The sequence below is a fragment of the Tiliqua scincoides genome, chromosome 2 (genome assembly GCF_035046505.1).
Source record: "Tiliqua scincoides isolate rTilSci1 chromosome 2, rTilSci1.hap2, whole genome shotgun sequence".
In the NCBI taxonomy this organism is placed as follows: domain Eukaryota; kingdom Metazoa; phylum Chordata; class Lepidosauria; order Squamata; family Scincidae; genus Tiliqua; species Tiliqua scincoides.
Window position 1 is genome coordinate 102,850,624 of NC_089822.1, and position 24,389 is coordinate 102,875,012.

General features: G+C 46.2%; 1 protein-coding gene across 2 annotated transcripts; it reads left to right on the forward strand.

Moving 5' to 3' along the window:
• The first annotated feature begins 35 nt into the window (after nt 1-35).
• On the forward strand, nt 36-23,588 carry USP5 (ubiquitin specific peptidase 5). 2 transcript variants are annotated; one of them, XM_066614865.1, is made up of 20 exons: nt 36-172; nt 4,642-4,767; nt 4,980-5,046; nt 5,303-5,436; nt 5,657-5,802; nt 6,042-6,226; nt 7,273-7,367; nt 7,787-7,980; nt 10,041-10,112; nt 11,224-11,305; nt 11,856-11,981; nt 12,992-13,145; nt 14,284-14,458; nt 15,257-15,345; nt 15,792-15,983; nt 19,486-19,629; nt 19,778-19,923; nt 20,042-20,195; nt 20,869-20,953; nt 22,972-23,588. In XM_066614865.1, exons 1-20 carry the CDS (start codon nt 65-67, stop codon nt 23,063-23,065), a joined length of 2,568 nt encoding a protein of 855 aa, XP_066470962.1. In that variant the 5' UTR covers nt 36-64; the 3' UTR covers nt 23,066-23,588. The 2 variants fall into 2 exon arrangements, with proteins under 2 accessions (XP_066470962.1, XP_066470963.1); XM_066614866.1 differs by having other exon boundaries at nt 15,792-15,914.
• Nucleotides 23,589-24,389: the final 801 nt, after the last annotated feature.

A 24,389-nucleotide genomic window follows, 5' to 3' on the forward strand; every position in this document is an offset into this window, starting at 1 on the left:
TCGTGTACGTCTTTCTCTGATTGGTAGGGGTTGGCTGTGGGCGGTGCTGGAGAAAGCAGCTGTCATGGCGGAGCTGAGTGAAGCGCTACTGTCTGTGCTGCCGTCCATCCGGGTGCCTAAGGCCGGGGACCGTGTCCATAAGGATGAGTGCGCCTTCTCCTTTGACACCCCGGTAAGCGCCGCTGAAAGAGGACCGGGTACTAGAGGGAGCCCCGCTGTTGCCACAGTCTCGGCACCTCAACCCACCCGGGCCTCCGGGGGGAGGGTATCCCACCCCGCGCAAGGCATCATAGAACTTGTAGTCTGCTCAGGCCGCACGTCCTGGGAAAGCCTGTTGGGAAGGAACCAAGTGGGCACTACAAGTCCCGACAGGCTTAGCGGCCCAGTAGCTTCTTTTTGAAAAATGACTTGCCTCTTGGGGGTTGTAGTTTTTGCGGAACTGCATGGCCTGTCTGTGCAGTGCCGGGCGGAGGCCGTCGCGGTCTTGCCGACGTGCTGGCCGTGGGGCCTCCTAAATGCTGCCACCTCTGTGACAGTAGAGCGGTGTTGAGTAGGGCCAGGCGCGTGTGGGGAGCCGGTGGCGCGGGGCATGCTGGGCATTGTAGTTTTCTTGCCCGTTCGCCTCTGAGACGCTACGCCTCGTGAAACTACTGAAGGCTCTGGAACGATCCAGGGGCGCCTCGCGCGGAATTTTGGGAAGCGAAGTTCCTCGCCCTTTACCTTGGTGCTGGCACTTGCTCTGAAGGACAACGAATCCCAAGATCCTTTGGGGCAAGGGGTGTGCCTGGGCGCTCACACATGTGCTGTATCATTGGGGCGTGTGCCCAGCAAGTGGCTGAGTGTGTGCTGTACCCCATTCTCATTGGCATGCATGTGGGAGTAGCTGCCACTGCCCCTGCTGGGCTGGCCTGAGGCAGTTGCCCTACCCAGAAAGAGCCACACTTTTTATTGAACATAACATAAGAACAGCCCCACTGGATCAGGCCATAGGCCCATCTAGTCCAGCTTCCTGTATCTCACAGCGGCCCACCAAATGCCCACCAGATAATACTGGCAACCAGGCACAAAAGTCCTGGGCCTTGCTTGGGCATTAGGAAGGGGTGCTGTTCTTTTCTCTCCTACACAACACCAGCACCAGGGACAGCCACTGAAATTGGGAGAGTTGGGGCAGACAAGAGAAAATATTTCTTCACCTAGCATTTAGTTAGTCTGCATAACTCCCTGCCACAGGATGTGGTGATGGCACCTGGCCTGAGTGCCTTTAAAAGGGGATCAGGCAAAGTTCTGGAGGAAAAGTTCATTATAAATCACAAGCCATGATGTGTCCATGCAACCTCCTGGTTTTGGAAGTAGACAACCCCAGAATGCCAGATGTGAGGGAGGGCACCAGGATGCAAGTCTCCTGTTGTCCTGTGTGCTCCCGGAGGCATCTGGTGGGCCACTGTGAGGCACAGGAGGCTGGACTAGATGGACCTTTGGCCTGATCCAGCAGGACTTTTCTTATGTTCCTTACAGAGCAATAGTTTCCAAACTAGGGGCCCAATCCTATCCAACTTTCCAGCTCCAGTGCAGCCACAATGCAGCCCCAAGGGAAGGGAACAAATGTTCCCATACCTTAAGGAGGCCTCTGTGTCTGCCTCCCCACTACAGGTTGCAGTGCATGCCCCACTGGCACAGCTGCACCGGCACTGGAAAATTGGATAGGATTGGGCCCTAGGATGCTACATGTTATTTCATAAATGAAAATGGTATCTCAGTATCTGTAATCTTGCATAAACATCCATGTGGATTTCTAATTGGTGCTATTGGGGTGTGTGTGTGTGTGTGTGTGTCTGGTCTCAGTTCAGCATCATTCAGTATCTGTTTTGACAGCTAACGGAAATTCAATGTTAGATCTCGAACTGTAGGTGCTTCTTCTTACCCCAGATGAATTGGTTGGGAGAGGCAAGTGGCAGCTTTTTCAGCAAAATACAACTATGTATGTTCCTACAAAAGACTGCTATTGGAGAAGGTCAGGGAATATTGGAATATAGGACTATGCTTGTTGACAGTTTTGCATGGTAATTGTTTACATTCACTGATTGAATAATTGTTAGGCACAATGTGAAAATTTCAGACACATAAATCGTGTTCAGGCATCCTCCCCTTGACAGTGAACACATGAGGGGACTTCTCCAGAACTGCTGCTGATGTGCTGCTTAGCCCCACTGCAGGGTTCCAGTCATGGGGAGAAGCTCTCCCCACTTTTGACATTTGCCCCTACAGACAAAAGGCTGAAGTGTGGAGATTAGGGACAGGGCCAGCTTGCACATTAGAGTAACCCCTCACATGGTTGGTGTCCCCAGGAGAGCAAATGTGTGAACTGAGCTAATGTTGGCTTGCCAGGTAGTTAAAAAAAAAAATCAGGTTCAGCTCCACCTGCAGACGTTTTAGGACTTTGTCAAGACCAGATGCTGAACCTTGCAAAAGAGGATACACCTGCAGTCAACTGGGACAAGGAAGGAGGGCACTTTGCAACTGGTTGTTTTCTGGGATTACTGCTGCTTCTGGGACAGTAGAACCAGCTCAGACAGCAGGCAGGCACAGAACTACAAAAGGAGGTTGACTTCTAACAGCTGGAGAGAGGTTCCAGGGAGGAGCAGGATAGTATTAAAAAGCCATACAGCAGCTGACTCAACAGATATGGCAGTGGCATGCTAGACTGATTTGTGCTGACTTAGGATGACTGTGCTGCCGTAAAGCCTTGGGTGCCTTATATGTAAGGGGGAAGGCAGGATATTATTGTTTTAAAATAAATAACTCCTGGCCCTGAAGAAAAACTGGTACAATTTCCTAACTAGTTTCACCTCTCTTCTTCAGGAATCTTTCAGACTGATAAGGTCGCCTAAAGATATTGGACTGTTTTAGGGAAGGGCCTTGCCAGGCTTATGGGGGACAGGATAAATCCCTTTTAGCAGTTTTTGAGTGCCAATCAGATTGTTGGCAAAACAGAGGTTTGCAGAAGTTGGGATCTTTCAAAAACAACTCCCCTTTCCAAGGATACAAAAAGATTTTACTTCCCAAGCAGTCAAAGGGTTGAAGAGTAAGAATGTGGATTCTTAAAGAGCCTTCATAGTGCTTTGAAACATTCTTTTCATGGCAAGGCTGGGCAGGATAAGGATGATTCTATTTGCACCTTGAGTCGCATGATGCTTTTGAAGTGCACTGGAAAACTATGAAAAGGGTGGGGAAGAAAACTGTGACAAGAAGAGAGAGAAGAGCCGGAAAGATTGGAAACGGCAACCACTATGGAAATTGGGTGCTCTCATATTTTGAAACTATGATCAAGATTTGCACATTTTCTCTACTGTCATTTGCAGCTAATGAGATTTTTATGTGAGAACAAAGTACTTATTTCTGGCTATCATCTGTTTAATGACATCACTTCCTGCTTAATGATGTCACTTCAGACGCTCATCAGACACCATGAATACTATATGGCCCACTGTATGAAACTGAGTTTGATATCCCTGATCTAAACTTACTGTGTGTTGGAGAAGCATATCCTGTTAAGTGAATGTAATGGGTGATGAATATCACTTAATATACAGTATATGGGGAATAAAGCCATATCAGGTAAAGTCAGTGGTCCTGTGAAATTCATCTGTTGGTTTGGGCTACTGAAGGCTTGATCTTACCTTGAAAAGTTTCCATGTTGTACACCAGAGCTCTCTAAACCCCAGCCCGCAGACTGGATCTGGGGTTTAGGAAAAAGCCCTCCCCAATGGCCATGAGCAGAGCTTACTGTTCCACCATGGTGCTGCCTTTCAAGCAGATCCTGGCACAGGGAAGCTCTGGGCATCGTGGGCATGTGTCTGCCCGGACAACCTGTAGCATAACCTTCCGGGACACTGGGCAATAGATGTGACTGTCCTGAGCATACCCCTGCCAGGATCAGCTTGAAACAAACATGGTGCAATGGTGGAACAGTAAGCTCTTCTTGGGGGGGGGGGAGGCTTTTTGGAACATAGCAGTCTCCAGTTTGGTGACTGCTGATGTACACAACTAGCACTTTAAGGAAAAGGTTTTCTCTGACTTGCTAGTTTTGAAAGTGCAGGGGATGTTTGTGATGCAGCCTATGGGAGCTCGCAAACCATTAGTCTTCCCATGTATAGAGTCCAAACTGGTCCACCCCAGCAGTGGATAATGTCAGACAGAGAAATGGTGATCGTAATGTCAAAGTGGAATTGGTGTTGGAAAAGAGAGACTATATATCGGTCTGAGTGCTTGCAATTCTATAGAAAAAGCATCAAATGTATTATTGGGGGTTGACTTCAGCCTCCAGAAAAACTTGGCTGAAGCACAATTTCTGGGTTTTGTGGACATGAAGATAAACTTGAACATGTGTAGAAACGCCTGAGGAAGCTGGGGAGGGGAGGATGCTGAAACAGTTTAGCAATGGACCTTCAATGTTGTTCTTCCCAATAACAAACTCCAAATTATGCAAAATAAAACATTTACACAAATTTATTTAATTTGCCTCGTTTTTTAGGCTGCAGGATTAATCTTTCCTTGTTGTGGAAGTTTAGTTTATTTGGAGTGCACATGACCCTGCAAGACTCACCAACACTCCTGTTTAATGGATCTCTTTCTGTTCATTAGGAGACCGATGGAGGCTTATATATTTGCATGAACACATTCCTGGCCTTTGGAAAGCAATATGTGGAAAAACATTATGAGAAAACAGGTCAGCGGGTCTATTTACATCTCAAGAGGACACGCAAGTTGGTAAGAGTGGCAGCCTTGCTGTCTTCTGCATTGCGTATCTTGAGCAGCCAGAAAGAGACCTCTTTCTCTCTGCGTTTCTGAGCAGGGAAGAAAGTCTTGCTCTTGAATGGTCTCTACCTCATGCTTTGCTCTTCTGCAGTCACTGTCCAGCTGCCTTTGGACTTCTGTGAATGGATGGCGTACTAACAAGCTCTCTCTTTACTTTGCTACAGAAAGAAGAAGATGGCAACTCTAGTTCTGGAGATCCTCCTCGGAAGAAACCGACCCGCTTAGCTATTGGTAAGGAGCTAGCCCTTGTCTCTGCCTGTGCAAGGTCTTCTTTCTCATTGTATCAACGGACTTCAGGTTTCTCTTGAAGTAACCCTACAAAATTTCTTAGTTAAATCTGTGTAAAAATCACTTCACGTTCTTTTTGAGATCTTTCACATCTGAGTTTAGGGAACATGTTGTTTCCTTTACATGATTCCACTCCAGTGTTTTTTTTAAATATTGTGTCTATTGCTGCTTTTTTGCTTCTGTTCTGGAAAAAATCTAGGTGTTGAAGGTGGGTTTGACATCCCAGAGGAGAAATATGAATATGATGACCATGTCAAAATAGTCATTTTACCTGAGTACTTGGATATTCCTCGGGATGGACTCGAAGGTCTGCCAGACATGGTCAAGGACAGGGTAAGTTCTGTTTCATTTGTGGAGGGAAGGGGAAGCTTTAACATTCCAGAGAACATTTGTTTGTTTTGTGGGGAGGCAGAATTACAGTGAGAGGCCAGAGATGAGGCAGCATGGAGGTGCCTTGGCACAAGTGAGTCCAGGCTTTCCCCAGCAGTGAGTGCTATGGCAGGAGGGAAAGCTGAAGAGTTCCAACCTTTCCTTTTCCCTCTTGTCCTTCCAGATTTCTAGTGCAATTGAAGCTATCTTAACGGCAGATTCTGCCTCACGGAAGCAGGAGGTACAGGCTTGGGATGGGGAGGTTCGACGTGTGTCCAGACATGCCTTCTCACTTCAGCAGCTCCAGAATGGTGTGCGTATTCCACCATGGTGAGTGTGGCTGTGGCTTTCTCTGATCTACCTATTGAGTCACTTGGTAGGAGGCAGGGTATAACTCTTTAACTTGCCGCACAGTCTTTCACAATGTCTGCTGAGGCACATGCACCCTCTTTCCACGGTGCACTCCTGTTCAGGATGCATAATGAAAGCTGCGAGGGGGCCAGCTTGAATGTGTTCAGTGTGTGTCTAACTCAGAGATGTTTCTAAACCCAATTGCTTCTATCTGCCAGCGGCTGGAAGTGCACCAAGTGTGATATGCGTGAGAACCTCTGGCTCAACATGACAGATGGCTCCATTTCGTGTGGGCGTCGCTATTTTGATGGCAGTGGGGGCAACAACCATGCTGTGGAACATTACCGGGAGACTGGTTATCCTTTGGCAGTGAAGCTGGGAACCATTACCCCTGATGGAGCAGGTAAGAAAGGCATTTAGACTAGGTTGCCACTGGTGTCTCTCATTGGGTTCCTGGCAAGACAGTTGCTGTAACCCCCTCTCTCAGCTTGGACTCTATGGCCACTGAGAGGTCACTGTTCATTTCTTTATGCTATGATATGAAGCAGGTTTATAGGGAGGTGGAGTGGTGCACTATTGCTTTGTTGTCTGTTTAGGCCTGGGACAGTGTTTCTGACTTGGGTCAAAGATGACTGCTTTCTCTTCCTCCAGTTTGAAGGAAACATCCTTCTCACTTGTGATATTCTTCTGGGCATGAAAGGCTTGCTGAGCAGTAGGTGTGCTAAACTGCCTAGAAGCCTGATTACTCTGTGTCAGTGATGGTCAGCTCTAGGATGTCCTTGGGGTGGGGTTTGTCAGAAGTTTTGACTGTTGTACATATATCCTTCAATAAAATGCTGCCATCCAGGTGTTGTTGCTTCTAAGTTATGAACTATACAGAATCCTATGTAACCTGTATATCTGTTGCACACATAAAAGAATGTAATATGGAAAATGTGGAATACCCCTGTTTCTTAAAACGCAGAACTGTGTCTTGCCACAGTGTGTGTTTTAAGGAAAAGTTTCTCCCCATAATTTGGCTTTATTTGTTAGAGCCTCCAGGTACTGATGAAATTTCTTTATGGGTTGGCTCTGGCCTGTTGGCTGCCAGTTGGCAATGCTTGTTTTGGACAGGGCACCAGAAGTATGTAGTGCCGCACAACAGACCCATCCAAGACAAAACCCAAAGAAGGAAGATGTAATGTTAAAGTTGCATAGAGGAATTTTATTTTTGCGTACAGCTTAAAAAATGTGTTTTCCTGTTGGAGAGAAACTGAGAGCAAACCTTTGACTACTTCCAAATTAAAGTTGCTGGGGATCATAAACAAATGTGCTTTGCATGTGTAGGTCTCATTCAGCCTCTAGGGCACCAGTTGGTTATCCCTACTTAGGGCAGAGTGGGGGGGGGCTTATACATACGGAATAGTTCTGAGATCTGATAGCTCCCTTCACCGTTCTGTTCTTCTGTAGATGTCTACTCCTATGATGAAGATGATATGGTGCTGGACCCTAACCTTGCTGAGCATCTGGCTCATTTTGGGATTGACATGCTCAAAATGCAGAAGGTGAGAAAATGCAATTCCATGAAAACTGCTTCTTTCTGCTCTCTTGGATCCTCATGGCCACTGCTTGATCGAGATGGTCATGCTTCTTGTATCTGGATTTGATGTGGGATTATCATTGTGGAGTGATTTGAAAGCCTTGTAGAAAACAGAGAAGAAGGATGTCTTGTTCCCAGTGCTGATGTTTGGGTCAGAATGTCTGCTTCTGGGGATGCTCCAAGCTCTTACTTTTGGAAAGATAAGCTTCTTAGCATGGGAGAGAAGGAAGGCTCTTGGGTCTTCTTCAGTTTCTTCAGATTTACAAGGATGCTGTTTTACTGCCCTTGTTGTGACTTTCTCCAGCAGGCTGGGTTTGTGCATCTTTTCTCAGATCACCACCCATCTGCCCCCCTTGAGTTTTTCCTGTGGCTGTTTTCTCTCAGACGGATAAGACGATGACAGAGCTAGAGATTGATATGAACCAGCGGATTGGCGAGTGGGAGCTGATTCAGGAATCCGGTGTGCAACTCAAGCCCCTCTATGGTCCTGGCTACACAGGCATTCGTAACTTGGGAAACAGCTGCTATCTCAACTCGGTAGTACAGGTGCTGTTCAGCATACCAGATTTCCAGCGGAAGTAAGTGGGCCGAACAAGGGCTCCGTTGTCTTGGGAGCTGTGGGGAAATTAAGTCACCTTTAGAGAAGTTTATACAGAGGCCTCCTTAGTGTAGAATAGATACAGTAGAACCTCCAAAGTTGACCACCTCTCTATACTGACCACCTCCTTTAAGTTGACCTAATTTTCACAGTATGGACTGACACTGTATATACACTATGGGAGACCAATCTCTCTGTATTGACCACCTCTGTAAGTTGTATCTTGACCACTTCAACCATTGCACAGAGTATTAATTTACCCTCCGTAAATTGCCCACTGAATGTGATACTGTGGGCCTGTGTTTTGTCTGGTTTGTCCCATCTTGGAAAAGCAAGAAGCCATGTGACAATCCCTCCCCTACGCCTGCTAGCGCGTGTGCGAAAGGGTTTTTATAGGTGGGCACACTGCACATAGCTGACAGACCTGTGCCAGCTGCTGATTGTATCTGGACATGTACCAAGTTGTGAGGGACATGAGGTTGCTTGTGCATAGTGCTTATCCATGTTTCCAGGTCATTTATGAAGATGTTGAAAAGCACCAGTCCCAGGACAGATCCTTGAGGCACTCCACTTTCTACCTCTCTCCACTTTTCTGTCAATTGCCCATTGACACCCACTCTTTTCCTGGTCCTCAGCCAGTTCCCAATCCATGAGAGGACCTGTCCTCTTGTTCCCTGACTGTGGAGTTTTCTCAACAGCTTTTAGGGAGGGACCGTATCAAACACCTTCTGGCATTTAACGAATCTGAGGAAACCCAGTGGAGGCCAGGCAGCCTAAGTAAAAAAGTGTGTTGTTGTTGCTGCTGCTGCTGTTGGGGCTTTGTAACATGCTGCATGCTATGGGCTGGCATTGGTCTGCCTGTTTGCTATGAAGCCAAGTATTTTTTTTTAACTTACAATTTTTTTTAAGCTTATGAATTTTCAGGGTTTTTTTAAACACTGATTGTGGGCTGTTTATTCTCTGTCTCTTGATATAAATATAGATGATATAAATACTAAGCATCACAAGAGGATCAATTCTCATTGATATTTGCAATAAAACTTTTAAAAAATCCAATCTAAATAATAACTTGGCCTTGCATTTGTTGTCCTGGGAGCTAAACATGATAATACTGTGTTTAAATGCGTTTTTTCGTATGTTGACCACCTCCCTATGTTGACCAGATCCCTCCAGTCCCTTGGGCGGTCAACTTAAAGAGGTTCTACTGTATACCATCTTCAGAGGTGGGGAGAGTGTTTTGCCTCAAAGGAAACAATTCATATGCTTGGACCAAAGCTTTGCACGTCATCCATATTTGCAGAGTTCTGACTGAGAGTGAATGAGCATGTCAGTTTTATTCAATATACAGGGGGGCCTCCATATCTGTGGAGTCAGTTATCCATGGTTCAGGTCCGCCCCCCAGCTTGTGCCCCCTCTTGGCTCCCCTTGTCTCTGGAGGGGCTTCTGAGCTCAGCAGGGGCCGAGGACATCTGTCCCCAGCCTCTGTGAAGATCAGACTAAGCTCTGCTATAGAAATAATGCGACTTCTGGTTTCATGGAAAAACTGGAAGTGATGTTTTCAACGCCTTATAAGGCATTGGGAGGCCTGGGGAAGCACTGGAGGGAAGTTATTAAAGGAAAGTTATTCCAGAATTTGGGAGCAGTCACATCTTTGCATACCATTGCAAAGATAGTCAGCTGATGGTGAGGGCAGTTGTTAATCTGAGGCATAATATGACCTTTTTGTAAAGCAAAGATGAAACTATCTAGGTCTCGTCCTGAACAAAAGAGTACAGTAATGCCTTTGATGACACCACTTCCTTGTTACATGGATTAATTGACAGCTACTGCAGTCAATGAGAGCAGTATATTCTAGCCACTTAGCTCTACTTGCCTGCCTTATCTCCTATAGCGCTGTTTCAGGCAGAACGCGGCTGAAGAACAGATTCTCCATGTTGTTGGAAGTACTGCTGTACTTGATAGTCCTGACTTTGCCAGCTATGCTAATCCAAAGGATGTGATTTCTGTCCCTGAATTGACCTTTTTTGGTTTGCTTTGCAGGTATGTAGACAAGCTACAGAAAATATTTCAAAATTCTCCTTCAGATCCTACACAGGACTTCAGCACTCAAGTGTATGTTGTGCTCTAAAGGAATGGGGTTGGAATAATTGCATGGGGATTTCTTCTCCAGTTACTACTGGCTCTGATGTTGTGACTGAAGTGATGGGTGCTCCTGTGCTTGTCCTAGTCCCTTCTTAGTAGTAATAAACTAACGTTGGCTTAAAAATTTGACTCCAGCAGGGTATGCAGGGAAGCCATGTTAGTAGATTAGCACACTTAAAAATGAAGCATCTCACTGCAAATGCTTTCTTCAGGTAATAAAAGTAGATGAATACCCACTCCTGTACTCCTGGAGGTCCTCCTGATAACCTTCTTCCCTCATTTATGTTTCCGAAAGGCTTGTTCTTTTCCTACACCATCTCTACCTACTTTTAGCCTTTTCCAGCTGGCAATCGCATTTGATCTTATGTGGGGTTCTTCTCAATACAGTGAGCCTTCGGTGTCTGTTGGGAATCAATTCCAGGACCCCCTGCAGATACTGATTTCCATGAAAAGGCCTCACTGGCCTCAGAAGGGTCTTCTGGTCATGTCCAGGAGGTGTTCTCAGGCCAGGGTGTTCTCCAGTCGTGCCTGGTCCTCTGAGGCCCTCCAGCCACAGAATCAGTCCCCATGGATATTCAGATCAGCAGGTGCTGAGCCCACTGATAAGGAGGGCCCACTGTATTTCAGCCCATCTGTATTTACCCTAGCTTGGCAGTGAATAGAATATGCTTCCTGAGCAAAAATAGTTATCTGGCTGAACTCAGGGGAGAAAATAGTACTCGCAAAATGTATCCATTGGGGTTGGTCATTTCCTGTAGTTGTTCAAATGAATTGAGATTCTTAGAATTAAAAAACCAACCTGGGTTGAATGCCCAGTGTTTCATCCTCAAGGAAGTAACAAGCACATCAGCCCAAGAGGGAACTGGATGCCACTAATCTTGAAATCTTTTCATTTGTGAACAAATTTGTGGTGAACGTCTTGAGATCTCTTGGAGGCTGTTCTAGATATGGTGAGATTTGCAAATTGGTGAAGTCAAACAGTGGTTTCTTGAGTGATGGGGAGATTTTCCTCAGCATTTCAGTGCAATGTAAGGTCTTGGAAAGTATCTCCGAACTGACACATTTATATCTGCCTTTCCAGAGCCAAGCTGGGACATGGGCTTCTCTCTGGGGAATATTCAAAACCGTCCACTTCAGAGGGGGAACAGCAACAGGATCAGAAGGTGAGCTTGGAAGAAAGTACTAACTGCTGCAGTGGCATTCCTGGCCATTGCCCCACTTGGGACACACCCCCAGGGGTACTACACCCCATCTAGAGGTGCTACCACCACCCCTCCGTGCCCACTGCCCTCCCCCCAGGCGAGCCGAGGGTGGGAGATACGCACACAGCCTCTCCAGCCCTCAGAAGGCCCTGTAAGGCCTTCTGAAAGGCCCTTAAAATCGCTTAAGGTTTTTAGCTGTAAACCAAAAGTGTGGGGTTTTGGTGTTGTTGTTTTTTTTGTCTCCAGAAGGCCTTCTGAGGGCCAGGGAGGCTGCATGCAACTTCCTCAGAATGTCTCTGGGGCGATCCTCAGATTAGCGCACTAGTGTGCAACTGAGTGCCACGGGGGCGGTGCTGCTGGTAGGAGTGGATAGCGGCAAGGCGCCCCCCCACCAAGCCTGGTGCTGGGGGCATTTGCACCCCTTGCCCCCTCAGGTACACTACTAAACTGCTATTTATGGTGTCCTGTCCTGAAGCATACACTTTCACTGTAGTCTGTCCTCTCTTTTCAGGGCATTCAGGATGGTATTGCACCACGTATGTTTAAATTTCTTGTTGGCAAAGGTCATCCGGAATTTTCTACTAATCGGCAGCAAGATGCTCAGGAGTTTTTTCTGCACTTCATCAACATGGTGGAGGTAACAGCTGGGACTGCATTGTCTTGTAACTTAGAAAAAAATGGTCTCTGTATCAAAAACGGTAGAAAATTTTTTTAAACTTTGAAGTGCTGGAAACTGTTAGAAGGCCAACACTGCAGTGTGCCACTGGAACAGTTCAGGATAATTAATTTTGAATGCCAGGAGACCTGAGGAAATTGGAAGTGTTCTTCAGATATTTTATTTCAGAGTAATCCAGTAAGCCAGTGCATAATGGATTATGACTAGAAGGGTGGAACCCTTAGAAAGCGGTTTAGTGTACATCAGTGTTTCTGGGAACTCTTAACTTCCTCACAATCTTATCAGGAGCGTCTTAGTGTAAAGATCAGTAAGGCAGACAAGCTGGTGTATCACCACTTGTTCTCCTTTCCCTCCTCACTCCTTGGGAATCCACAGGTGCAGAGGAGCATTGGGTGCATTCCACCCAGTTCAGGTGGGGTCCAATAGGCCTCACCCAGTGTTTCTCAAACAATCAGGACCCACCAGGTGGGACGCAAGTCAATTTCATGTGAGTCCCCATTCATTTCAATGTGTATCTTATTTTTAAGATGTTAGACTTGATGATACCATGGTATGTGACTGCATTTGGGGAAATGTTACATATCTATACATTTAACAGGCTACTATGTATATACTTTTAACAATGATAGTTATTACTCCTCAGTAAATGTGGGTAGAATTGCAGCGTAGGATTGTTAAACATTTCCTGCTTGATGATGTCACTTCTGGTCACGACATCATTTTTGGTGGGTCCTGACAGATTCTAATTCTAAACAGTTGGTATCAGTGCTAAAAGTTTGAGAACCACTGGCCTAAACAGTAAGTTGCATGAACTGAGAAGGTTTCCCTGAAGATACACTAGTTATTTTCCTGTCTTAAAAGTGGGAGAGTGACTTTTCTTAATTTGAGATTGGCTTGCTCTTACATTCTTGCCCCCTGCATCACATTTGTATGCGGGTGTTTGACCCTTGTGCCCCTCCTTTATTTCCCAGAGGAATTGCCGTAGCTCGGAAAATCCCAATGAGGTCTTCCGCTTCTTAGTGGAAGAGAAGCTCAAGTGCTTGGCCACGGAGAAAGTGAAATACACCCAGCGAGTTGATTACATCATGCAGCTGCCAGTGCCCATGGAGGCAGCACTGAACAAAGGTAGGGAGAGATGATGGGCAGTGACGGGTTATCTCCTCCCTTTCAAAGGGATGTGATGTAACTTTGTTGTGCGATATGGAATCCTTTGAAGGGGTGGGACCTACAGAACATTAGTCTGCCACTTGTGGAGGAGTGACAGTTGCAGGAAGTGATAACAGACCATTCCATTTCCCTTGCTCTGCTTATTGTGCAGTGCAATCCTATCTTGCACTGGAACAGGCAGGCCAGGAGGCCTGCGCTGTATCTAGCACAAGATAAGAGCCCAGAGTGGCTCAGCCAGAGGCAAGGGGAAACTCTTCCCCTTACCCCCGGTTAAGCCACTGCAGCCCCATTCGGTCTCCTTGGACTTGCGCCACCTCCGGAGGTGGCATAAGTCCAAGGAGAGTGGGGTGGCTTGTAGTCGTTCTGTGCTACTTGGGGAATGGGGTTGCAGCTCCCAGGTCCCATAACAGCTGGGTCCCAGACCCGCCTCCAGCTCCTCATCCGCTCGCCCCCGGGGCCGCCCTCCACCTGCCCTCCTCCACCCCAAAACGCCTCCCTCCTGCCTCATACCCACCCTCCCCAGATCCTTGTGTTGGCTGAGCTCTGCTGACGCAGCTTACCTGGGGCAAGCCACCATGGAGGCTGGATGCAGCCTCCATGCTTCAGTGCACCTCGGTGCACTGGCATAGCTTACTCCTGAGGAGGTGCAAACGTGCTTTTTGGCACATTTGCAACGCTCCTGGGCTGGCACAAGGGACTTGCACCGGCCCAAGGGTGCTTTAGGATTGCACCCCTAGTGGCTCAGATTTGCTCTGAGATCCTTGTGTCGCTAGAACATAGAATGAATTGTTCGCCTTCACTTCAGTGTCATGATGGATGAAGGTTTCCTGGCTGCACATAACATATCAAGAAAGGATTTAAGTGAGGCTGATTTCAAGAAAGCTTTTCCGATTCTTTGGTCCAAACAAGTGTTGTTGCACTGCTGCAAGCATGGCAGATAACACAGGATGCAGGATTTGTCTGCGCCTTGTATCAGAAATGGTGTCCACTCGTGTCTGTCTCTACTTGCTCCTTGTGCAACTGCTATAAGGTATCAGTCTGCAAAACCTTGCTACTTGTGAACTAGAACTTGCTTCTTTTTGTATATGTCCTCCAGATGAATTGCTGGAATATGAAGAAAGGAAACGGCAAGCGGAAGAAGAGAAGCAACCACTGCCTGAGCTGGTCCGTGCCAAGGTGCCTTTCAGCTCCTGCCTTGAGGCCTACGGGGCCCCAGAACAAGTGGACGACTTCTGGAGCACAGCCTTGCAGGCCAAGTCTGTAGCGCTCAAGTGAGTGGGATTGTCAAGCTCTGGGGCTGGCACTGTCACCGAGGAAAACTGTACCCCAGGCAGCCTAGTTCTCCAGCACTTGTTGTGTTGAAGAACTCAATAGGCAGTCAATTTAATTTTGGTGTTTGTATTAAATGTGCCTGGAAGTTGTCATCTCTCTTCTCTCTCTTTTATAAATTTTCCTTTCCCTCTCTCTCTTTCAGCTTCTTCCCTCCATACTCCACTCCTTCAAACAAAGAGAGCTTATATGGGCCAATTTCTTACCTTGCTGTGATTGCCTGTCCTCTGACACTAACACAATGCTCTTAATTATTACAGCTACTATTATTATTAAGAATATATATATGCTGCTTTTCAACAAAAAGTAGTTCCCTAAGCGCTTAACGCAGTAAAATAAATTGTTCTAGGTCCCCAAAGAGCTTACAATCTAAAAAAAGATGCAGATACCAGTAATGGCCACTGGAAAGATGCCATGCTGGGGTGAGGAGTGAAGCTTGTTCTCCCCCTCCTAAATACAAAAAAACCTGAAATCTATGAAACTTGCAAAAAAATGAAACCATTCTCTAGCACCTCTACATGCATGTAGCTGCATCTGCTGATGCTATATCACCAACCTGGTACACTGTTAAAGTGATTGTAATTAATAATTATAATTTATAAAAATGTACCCTTGGAATAAAAACACTTAACACTGCTTTCTGTACTTGTAGCTTCGGAAAGCACCAAAAACTGTTTTTATCCACTTCTTCTTATTCTCTATTGAATGGGATGCATTATTGTTTTTACTCTCCCTTCCAGGACAACCCGGTTTGCCTCCTTCCCAGACTATCTAGTGATCCAGATTAAGAAATTCACTTTTGGCCTTGATTGGGTGCCCAAAAAACTCGGTAAGAGGTATATTGAGAAATCGTGATCCTCTAGCATCTGGCGCAATTTACACGAATTCCCACATAGTGACTTGTGTTGCTGCACTGAGATCGATACTCATTTAGAAGAATGACTACAACACTTGGCATTTATGTATGCTTTTGAGTGTGCGAGTGCTTTGTTATAATCCATACAGGAACTGCATAAGGTAAGTCAATATTATCTGCAGTTATTGCAGATGGGGGATCTGATGTTTGGGGATAGTGGTTTCATTAAAGCTGCTAAAATCAATATATTCGAGGCCTTGTTGAAATTTGAAGCAAGGGCTTCCTGACTTGTGTTCTTGATGACTAAGCAAAAATCCACTTATAAGAGCATTTCCTCCTGTGTTGTCTTGTTCTGTTAATATGTCTGTGAGTCTCTGATACATTCTCAGTACTCCTCTTCATGTTGCTTGTGTTGCCAGATGTCTCCATTGAAATGCCAGAGGAGCTGGACATCTCTGCGCTTCAAGGGATGGGACTGCAGCCTGAGGAAGAGGAGATGCCTGACATAGCCCCCCCATTAGTGACGCCAGATGAGCCCAAAGGTAGCCTGGGTTTCTATGGCAACGAGGACGACGACTCCTTCTGCTCCCCTCACTTCTCCTCTCCGACATGTTAGTGACTCTTCTCCTCTCCTCTCTTCCTGGAGCCTTACTCACTCACTCCTTTCTCTCTCCTCATGTCCTGTTACCTGAGTTAGTGCCTTCCCACCTCCGTGCTCTGTCTGTCTTCTTGTCCCTTTACTACTTAATTGCTGGTTGCCTTCCTTTACACCCGGCATCCTGGGATGTTCTCACCACAGCCATTGTTGAGCCACCTGGGGAGGTGTAAAGTGGAAGCTTGCAAGTTGCAGTTCTGGAGGAATTGTATTGCATGTAGATTCTCTTTGTAGCCATAGGTAGTCACCCCTGAATCTTTTTCTGGGGCGCATCTAATTTGGGAGCTGTGTTTTGTCACCCTCTTCCCTCCATTTGCTTGATCAGTGCCACCTATGAGGCCTGTGGCACCCTGGAAGTTCCTGAATCAAACTGAGGCCTTGAATTTAATGTTGGAGGTTCTAAAATGTTGTTGTCCTGAAACCAGGATGCTGTTTGTCAGATGATGAGTGGTTCTGTAGCTAACAATCTGAATTCAGCAATTGCATTCCTGGCTCTTTGCCACCTGGAAGCCAGGAATGCAAATGCTGCCTCCCACCCAACAGGAATTGCAGCAATGACATCACCACAATTACTTCCAGGTCAGGGTGGGTTTTTTTCACTTTTCTTAAAAAGTGAAAGCCATGGTTGGTGCTTAGAGCAGCTGCCCATGAATTTTGCTTTAAAAAAAGAAAAAGTGGGTGGCACGGCTCTAAGTGACGTGCAATAGCTTGGAGTACGCACTGCGGGGAGGAGCAGATGGTAGCATGTTACCACCACCATCCCAGAGTGTGCTGCCTGGACACTTGTCCTCACTGACCCCCCCCCCTCCCGCCCCGGTACAGTAGTGGAATGCAGCAGAGTGCAGCTTTATGTCTGAAGTTTCATTGAACTATTCTCATGCCTGGTGCAGAACTACTTAGCTGCTGCTACATCATAAAAAACTAACCTTCCTCAAATATGCATGTTAACTTTTTAAAAAGATATTTGTGCCCTGCCTCATTCTTGAAAAGCCCAGGATGGCTACCACCACAATCTTTTAAAATAGTAGCAGAAAATAAACAAATATGAAAGTGGAGCCTGCTGACAGAATCATGCTAGAAAATAACTGTTCAGACATGTGGAAGGTGAAAAGAAAGTGGGAACAAAGTTTTCACTTGGTACCTGAATGCTGTTGAGGGGGAGGGGGTGAGGTAGATCTCCTAGGCCAGGGAATTGCATAACCTGAGCACTGTCATGGGGAAGACTCCCATATTCCCAAACACCTGCACATACATCACAGGTAGGACACTAGGCACAGCCTCTTTGGAAGACCTGAGTGGGTGGTCAGGATTGTGTGGGAGGAGGCAGCTTCTGCTTTTGAGTATTCAGGTTCTGAGCTATTGTCCTACTGAGCCTCCCAGGTTAAGAAATGAGCAACTTGAGCACCCCTGAGTGCAACCAGCACAGATGGTTCGAGTGGAAGAGCTCACATTTCGAGACATGGACCCAAAAGGATAAAAGGAAAAGTGGATGGGGTATTGTGTGCATTGGCATGGGTGATATCCTGGGACAACATCCCAAACCCTTCCAGCAAAGGCAGTTCCCATAAACAGTAAAAGGATATGTATCTACATTTTAGTATTGGTGATAATGCTGTAGCACCAGCACAGCACTTAAGGGTAGACCTGCACAATTTGTGACCTGTCAAACTGTACACAGCCCACAGCCTGATGTCCTGAAGCCTATCAGGAACTTGATAGTCCTCCTAGTCTTGCAGATCCTGTAGTTTTTCCAGGATGCAATGAGGCTGAGCTCTAGTATTGCCCATCTGGAAGTTATCAACCGTTATTACTATGACTTTTTCAGGATCAGGTTATGAATGCATGCATTGTAGTTGTGGGCCAAGGATGAAACCCTATTGGGGATATTCATCTTTTCATGTTCTTTAAACATTCTTGTGATGGTAGTCCTAAAATTATACATATTTGGGGAGAAGCGAAAACAGGAGACCAAGGACCCAATCCTATCCAACTTTCCAATGCTGATGCTGCTGTGCCTATGGGGTATGCACTGCTTCCAGTGTTGGGGAGGCAGTCGCAGAGGCCTCCTAAAAGTATGGGAACATTTATTCCCTTACCTCAGTCCTGCATTGCGGCTACACCGGTGCTGGAAAGTTGGATAAAATTGGGCCCTAATTTAGCTACAGTGGCTGGTGGGCTGTGTGTCAACTTTCTGGGTCACAGGTTGTACTTGTTAGTGTGCTCATATTTATGTAGAATATAGGTGAAAAGAAGGACTGGTCTGTAGTGACTCATCTGAGAAATGCATGCAGAACTAGGGAAAGGGCTGTGCCTCTCCAGCAACTGCTTGATGCCTACACAAGGGTGGCCACTTAAGATCTCTGAGTGCAGGCTCGTGTTGGCATTGACAGATGCATGGCAAGAGAGAACACTGGTGTCATGTGGGCCATAGTCCCTGTCATGAATATGTGCAGTTTAGGCCTAGGTTAGCATGTGAAGCCTGAACCAAACTAAGTCAGTAACGGAGAAGTAGCTAGCAGTTCCTAGCTGCAAGAATGTGAGTAAACAAACAAAAAGATTGTTGTCTCTCCTTTGCTGGCCAGAAAGGACAGACAACAAGAATTACAACCCATTGGAATGTTTAACACCTCAGTAGACTGAGGGGTGCCTGATCAAGTGGAATGGAATGCAGCCATGGATCTCCAGTTGGGAGGGGTAAGAACTAGGAGGGCTAGCAACCAGACCCACTCAGAGAAGGTTCTATCCTCAAAAGTTTCTGATTGGACAGTCTAAATAAGTATGAAGTCACCTCAGTACTATTAGCATAAGAAGATAATAATGAGTGCCCCAAGGGGTGTGTCAGGTTCTTCTTGGACAGAGTTTTTGGGTGCAACATCCTGCACGCTGTGAGCTCCATTGTCCACCATTGTCTGGCCTCACAGGTAGCCTGGAGCTAAAAGATCTACAAGAGAAGCTGACCCGGGTGAGAGTTAGGAATTAATAGAGAGAGCCAGCTAGCTTTATTATTTTATTGCTGATATGTTTCCTAGATGTTTATGCCTCTAGCATTTGCTGCCTTATGTAACCTTATGTTCTTGATAAACTAAAATCTCTTTTACCAAGTTGTTTCATTGTCTGTTGGGGACAAAGGTTCAGAATCCTGCCTAGCCGTTCAGCAAGCTACCAAGTGCTCATTGAGGTCTAGTAACTTGAGGACTGAAGCTTTAATTGGAGAAAGCGCTCAGTGCCTGCAAGGGATAGAATTAAGCCTAGAGGGTCTCAGTGTCCCTGGACTGAGGCACTGGCACCTACAGGGTGATGGCAGTACTACTGGACAGGGGGGCCTTGAGGGCTTTAGGGTTTGCGAACCAAGAACTCTGAGCACCCCAAACCCCCCTAAGTTTGCAACAGTCCCAGAAAGGGTTGGCCACAAGTGCAGCTTTTTAAGGACACTTAACCCTTTTTCTTTCCCACTGCAGCCCCCATGTTGGATGAGTCTGTGATTACCCAACTAGTGGAGATGGGTTTTCCAATGGATGCTTGCCGCAAAGCTGTGTATTACACTGGGAACAGTGGAGCTGAGGCTGCAATGAACTGGGTCATGTCACACATGGATGATCCAGGTATGTTGAAGGCATGGATCTCTGTACCTAGGGCATCACATTGCTCTTTCTGCCAACGTAGACCAAGATGGCAGCATCTTGAAGCCAACAATGTAGCTGTACTGATGGATCATTATTTTTTTTAGCTCTGTTTTTTTTTCTTCTCTAGATTTTGCAAATCCTCTAGTTCTTCCAGGCTCCAGTGGTCCAGGCTCCACCATTACCTGTCCAGATCCCCCATCAGAAGATAGTGTGGCTACCATAGTCTCCATGGGCTTTTCAAGAGATCAAGCTATGAAGGCACTAAGGGCAACGGTGGGTCAAGGATGGAAGTCTATTAGGTTGTTCCTTAAATTTTCCCCTTGGTGGTACCTTTTGAAGATGCAGGTGTGGGGATTTCCAGTGTTGTGAGTTTCCAACCTTTTGCCCACAGAATAACAGTCTTGAGCGGGCAGTGGACTGGATCTTCAGTCATATTGATGACCTTGATGCAGAGGCAGCCATGGACATCTCAGAGGGGCGTTCTGCAGCAGAGTCCATCTCTGAATCTGTTCCTGTGGGGCCCAAAGTGCGCGATGGACCTGGAAGTGAGTTTGAAAACCAGAGGGAGGCTTGGCTTTTGAATGTTTTTGGTTCCCAAACCCTTGCTGCAACTTGAACCCCTTTAGAAGCTTTTTAACAATTTTGCACAAGCTCCCATACCAGTGCTTCCCAAAATCTTTTACCACCAGGACCCACTTTTTAAAACAACACTCTATCAGGAGTTACCTAGGTTTATGAGACTTTAAAAAAAAAGGATCCAGAAAAAAATATTTTAATTTACAAATAATATTTGTATGTATTTGTTTGTTTAGTTACAAAAAACTTGATCCACTTCTCGTAATGAGGCAGCCCTAATAAACTTTGATGAATACTCTTCCTGTATTTACACATGCTTGCAAACTGCAGGAACTGAGCTGTTTTCAGGGCGGTTAGCAGCTATCTGATTTTTTAATAGCCTCAGGGCTTGAGGCAATTAGTTAACTGAACTTTCCATCACCTGTGTTCTCACTGGAGGCTCTGCTCAGCACTAGGTGACCCACCAGTGAGTTGTGACCCGTGTTTGGGAACCGCTGTTCTAGAGAGGATTTCCCTGTTTCTAGCAAGGGATTGGTTTTGAAGGCCCATTCCAGCTCTGGGATGCCATGATTCTGTGAACTGTGGGAGAGGGCTCTGCCTAAAGGGCTCTGCCTATATGTGTCTGTCCTTTTTTTCTTTCAGAGTATCGGCTTTTTGCCTTCATCAGCCATATGGGCACTTCCACTATGTGTGGCCATTATGTCTGTCATATCAAGAAAGATGGCAGGTAAGGGAGAAATGGGAACCTTGGGAGGCAGGAAGAGACCCTGAAAGAGCCTCTTGAGAAATATTTGCAGAACTGTAGTAGAATAGATTTTGAAGGCAGGGGGACTGATTGTAACTCACAATGGTAGATTGACTACTGAAGAGTGCACTGTGGGCAACTTAGAGATCAGGAAACAGAGAGTGGGTGTCAATGTTTCACAATGGAGAGAGGTGAAAAGCAGTGTGCCCCAAGGGTCTGTCCTGGGACTGGTGCTTTTCAATCTCATCATAAATGACCTGGAGACGGGTGAGCAGGGAGGTGGCAAAGTTTGCAGATGACACCAAACTTTTCAGAGTGGTGAAGACCAGATGTGATTGTGAGGAGCTCCAGAAGGATCTCTCCAAACTGGCAAAATGGGCAGCAAAATGGCAGATGCGTTTCAATGTCAGTAAGTGTAAAGTCATGCACATTGGGGCAAAAAATCAAAACTTCACATATAGTCTAATGGGTTCTGAGCTGTCTGTGACAGATCAGGAGAGAGATCTTGGGGTGGTGGTGGACAGGTCGATGAAAGTGTCGACCCAATGTGCGGCGGCAGTAAAGAAGGCCAATTCTATGCTTGGGATCATTAGGAAGGGTATTGAGAACAAAACGGCTAATATTATAATGCCATTGTACAAATTGATGGTAAGGCCACACCTGGAGTATTGCATCCAGTTCTGGTTGCCACATCTCAAAAAGGACATAGTGGAAATGGAAAAGGTGCAAAAGAGAGCAACTAAGATGATTACAGGGCTGGGGCACCTTCCTTATGAGGAAAGGCTACGGCGTTTGGGCCTCTTCAGCCTAGAAAAGAGGCACCTGAGGGGGGACATGATTGAGACATACAAAATTATGCATGGGAAAGATAAAGTGGATAGAGAGATGCTCTTTACACTCTCACATAACACCAGAACCAGGGGACATCCACTAAAATTGAGTGTTGGGAGGGTTAGGACAGACAAAATAAAATATTTCTTTACTCAGCGTATGGTCGGTCTGTGGAACTCCTTGCCGCAGGATGTGGTGACGGCATCTGGCCTAGACGCCTTTAAAAGGGGATTGGACAAGTTTCTGGAGGAAAAATCCATTATGGGGTACAAGCCATGATGTGTATGCGCAACCTCCTGATTTTAGAAATGGGCTATGTCAGAATGCCAGATGCAAGGGAGGGCACCAGTATGAGGTCTCTTGTTATCTGGTGTGCTCCCTGGGGCATTTGGTGGGCCACTGTGAGATACAGGAAGCTGGACTAGATGGGCCTATGGCCCGATCCTGTGGGGCTGTTCTTATGTTTTTATTTTGCATAATTTTGCATAATTTTGCATAATTCATAATTTTGCATAATTTATTTTCTTTCATAACTAACAGGTGGGCCCTCTTTATCCGTGGGTTTGGAACCCGTGGATTTGACTCAGCATGGGTTTGGAACTTGTATTGGAGGGCCTCACCTGACCTCCTGGATGTGACTGGAAACACCTTCCGGTCACGTCCAGGAAGTTTTCGTAGGCCTCCTAGAGACACTTCTGGTCTTCGCAAAAACCAGAAGTGCCTTTTTAAGGCCTTCTGAGTGGTCTCACAGGGCCTCAGACTACCTCCTAGATGTGGGAGATGGCCCCCCCACCGGAGGATTCAATTATTCACAGGTCTTAGTGTCGGGACCACAGTCCTCTCCCTCCCCCCAAATAACATGGTCCAACTGTATTCTCTTCTGACCATTCTAAAGAGAGGTAAGAGCTAAGTAGGATACTGAAGCCCTGTCTTTTGATTCCTGGAAATTTTTTTCTCAGCTCTTCCCTCTTGCTTCTGAGTTTTCACCAGTCATTCACTTTCAAGTGTATCTTTGCAGCCATAAAGACTAGGAACTTGCTTTAAAAAAAAAAAAGCAATTATGTGTGCAAGACTATATTCTGTGCTGCTTCTGCAGAATTGCTTCATAGTATTGCTGACCATAGATTCTTGGTCTCTCTCCTATGGCTCTCTTTTTTTTCCTCCCCAAGATGGGTGATCTATAATGACCAGAAAGTCTGCGCCTCTGAGAAGCCTCCCAAGGATCTTGGTTACATCTACTTCTACCAGCGAATTCCCAGTTAGGACCATCTCCTGCTGGGTGTGGTGCGGGAGGAAGCAAATGGCAGGTGGAGGGGAAATGGCGGTGATGAATGCGAAGAAGAGGGCCGACTCTCAACTCTTGTGTGTCTGTGTGCCACTGCTGCAGCCCCAGAGGCAGAATTCCTCCATATAGAAGCTGAGGTCTGGAGCCCCTGTGGACACTGGTGGGTGGGTGGTGGGTGGATTTGAACCTCTGTGTATAAGAAAGGGAAAAAGTTTCTCACTGAACCCGTCACCCAGGGAAATATCCACACAAACTACTATGTTGCTTCTGATGTAAGTATGATCTGCTTGGTCAGTTTGGAAAAGGGGCAGGGGAGGGAGGGAGGGAGCACTTGGCTATGTGTGGCTTTATGTTCCATATAAAGTGGGTATTTTCCTCTTCTCCCCTCCCCCCATGGAATTGTGCAGGAAATAATCTGGGCCATAATGTAGCACCTGTTCTTCATGTGCCCTGTAAATGCCAAAACACAAAGGATCAAATAAAAAACCTTCTACCCCCCCAGCAACAGTTGGTTCATATTGCTTCCCATCCTTTCTGTTTTTGAAGCTTAACCGTGCACATTGCAGCAAGATTCTTAGGCTACAAACAGGCCTCAAGTTCTGGAGCAGAAGTAACAAAATAGTATCTTGGGTCTTCAGGGGTTACTGGTAACGAGCATGTCTTCTGCCTTTAGCAGGAATCCACTGAAATCTTCTCGGCCTTTGCCATTTGTGAATGCCCAGGCAGTCTTGCCCAGTTCCTCTGCCTATTTAGGGAACCAGTAAATAAAGTTGTTTAGGTGCAAGCTAACTTTGCTCTGCTGCCAGAATTCATGAGCTCTGGCAGAGTCTGACCCATGAGGTTGCCTCTTCATCCAACTTACTGTTTTCATCTTCCTCTCTGTTTCTTTTGGCGGGGCCTCCACCTTGCACTCAGTGTAGGACAATCTATCAGTAAGGGGCAGTAGGTAAGTCTTTTTCTAGTACTTCAGAAGAGACTTCTGGTGGGTCGGGTTTGTTCATTTTGTGCTCATAGTTATACAGACTAATTCTGCATACAGGTGCACATTTTATTCTGAATTTGGTAGGTAACTTTTGTGGATGCTTCTGAAGAAGTAGACATGCTGATGATGGAAAATGAGTGATCGTGCAACACAATCAGAGGGAACAAGGGACCGCTTTCTTCAGGCATTCCCCAGTAAACTGGCTTAGGATTGAAGCCTTTATTATTAGCATTAGCAAGGCAGGGAGGTTTGACAGGGAGTGACAACTAGTTGCATGGTAAACAGAAATATATTTGAAATATTGTTTGTCTTGTAAGACT

What these genes read in the sequence shown, in the direction of transcription:
- USP5 (XM_066614865.1), top strand. Translation starts at nt 65, where the DNA reads ATGGCGGAGCTGAGTGAAGCGCTACTGTCTGTGCTGCCGTCCATCCGG. An exon ending in GGTGTGCGTATTCCACCATG is followed by an intron (nt 5,803 to 6,041) that starts GTGAGTGTGGCT and finishes TCTATCTGCCAG; the next exon opens with CGGCTGGAAGTGCACCAAGT. An exon ending in CATATCAAGAAAGATGGCAG is followed by an intron (nt 20,954 to 22,971) that starts GTAAGGGAGAAA and finishes TTCCTCCCCAAG; the next exon opens with ATGGGTGATCTATAATGACC.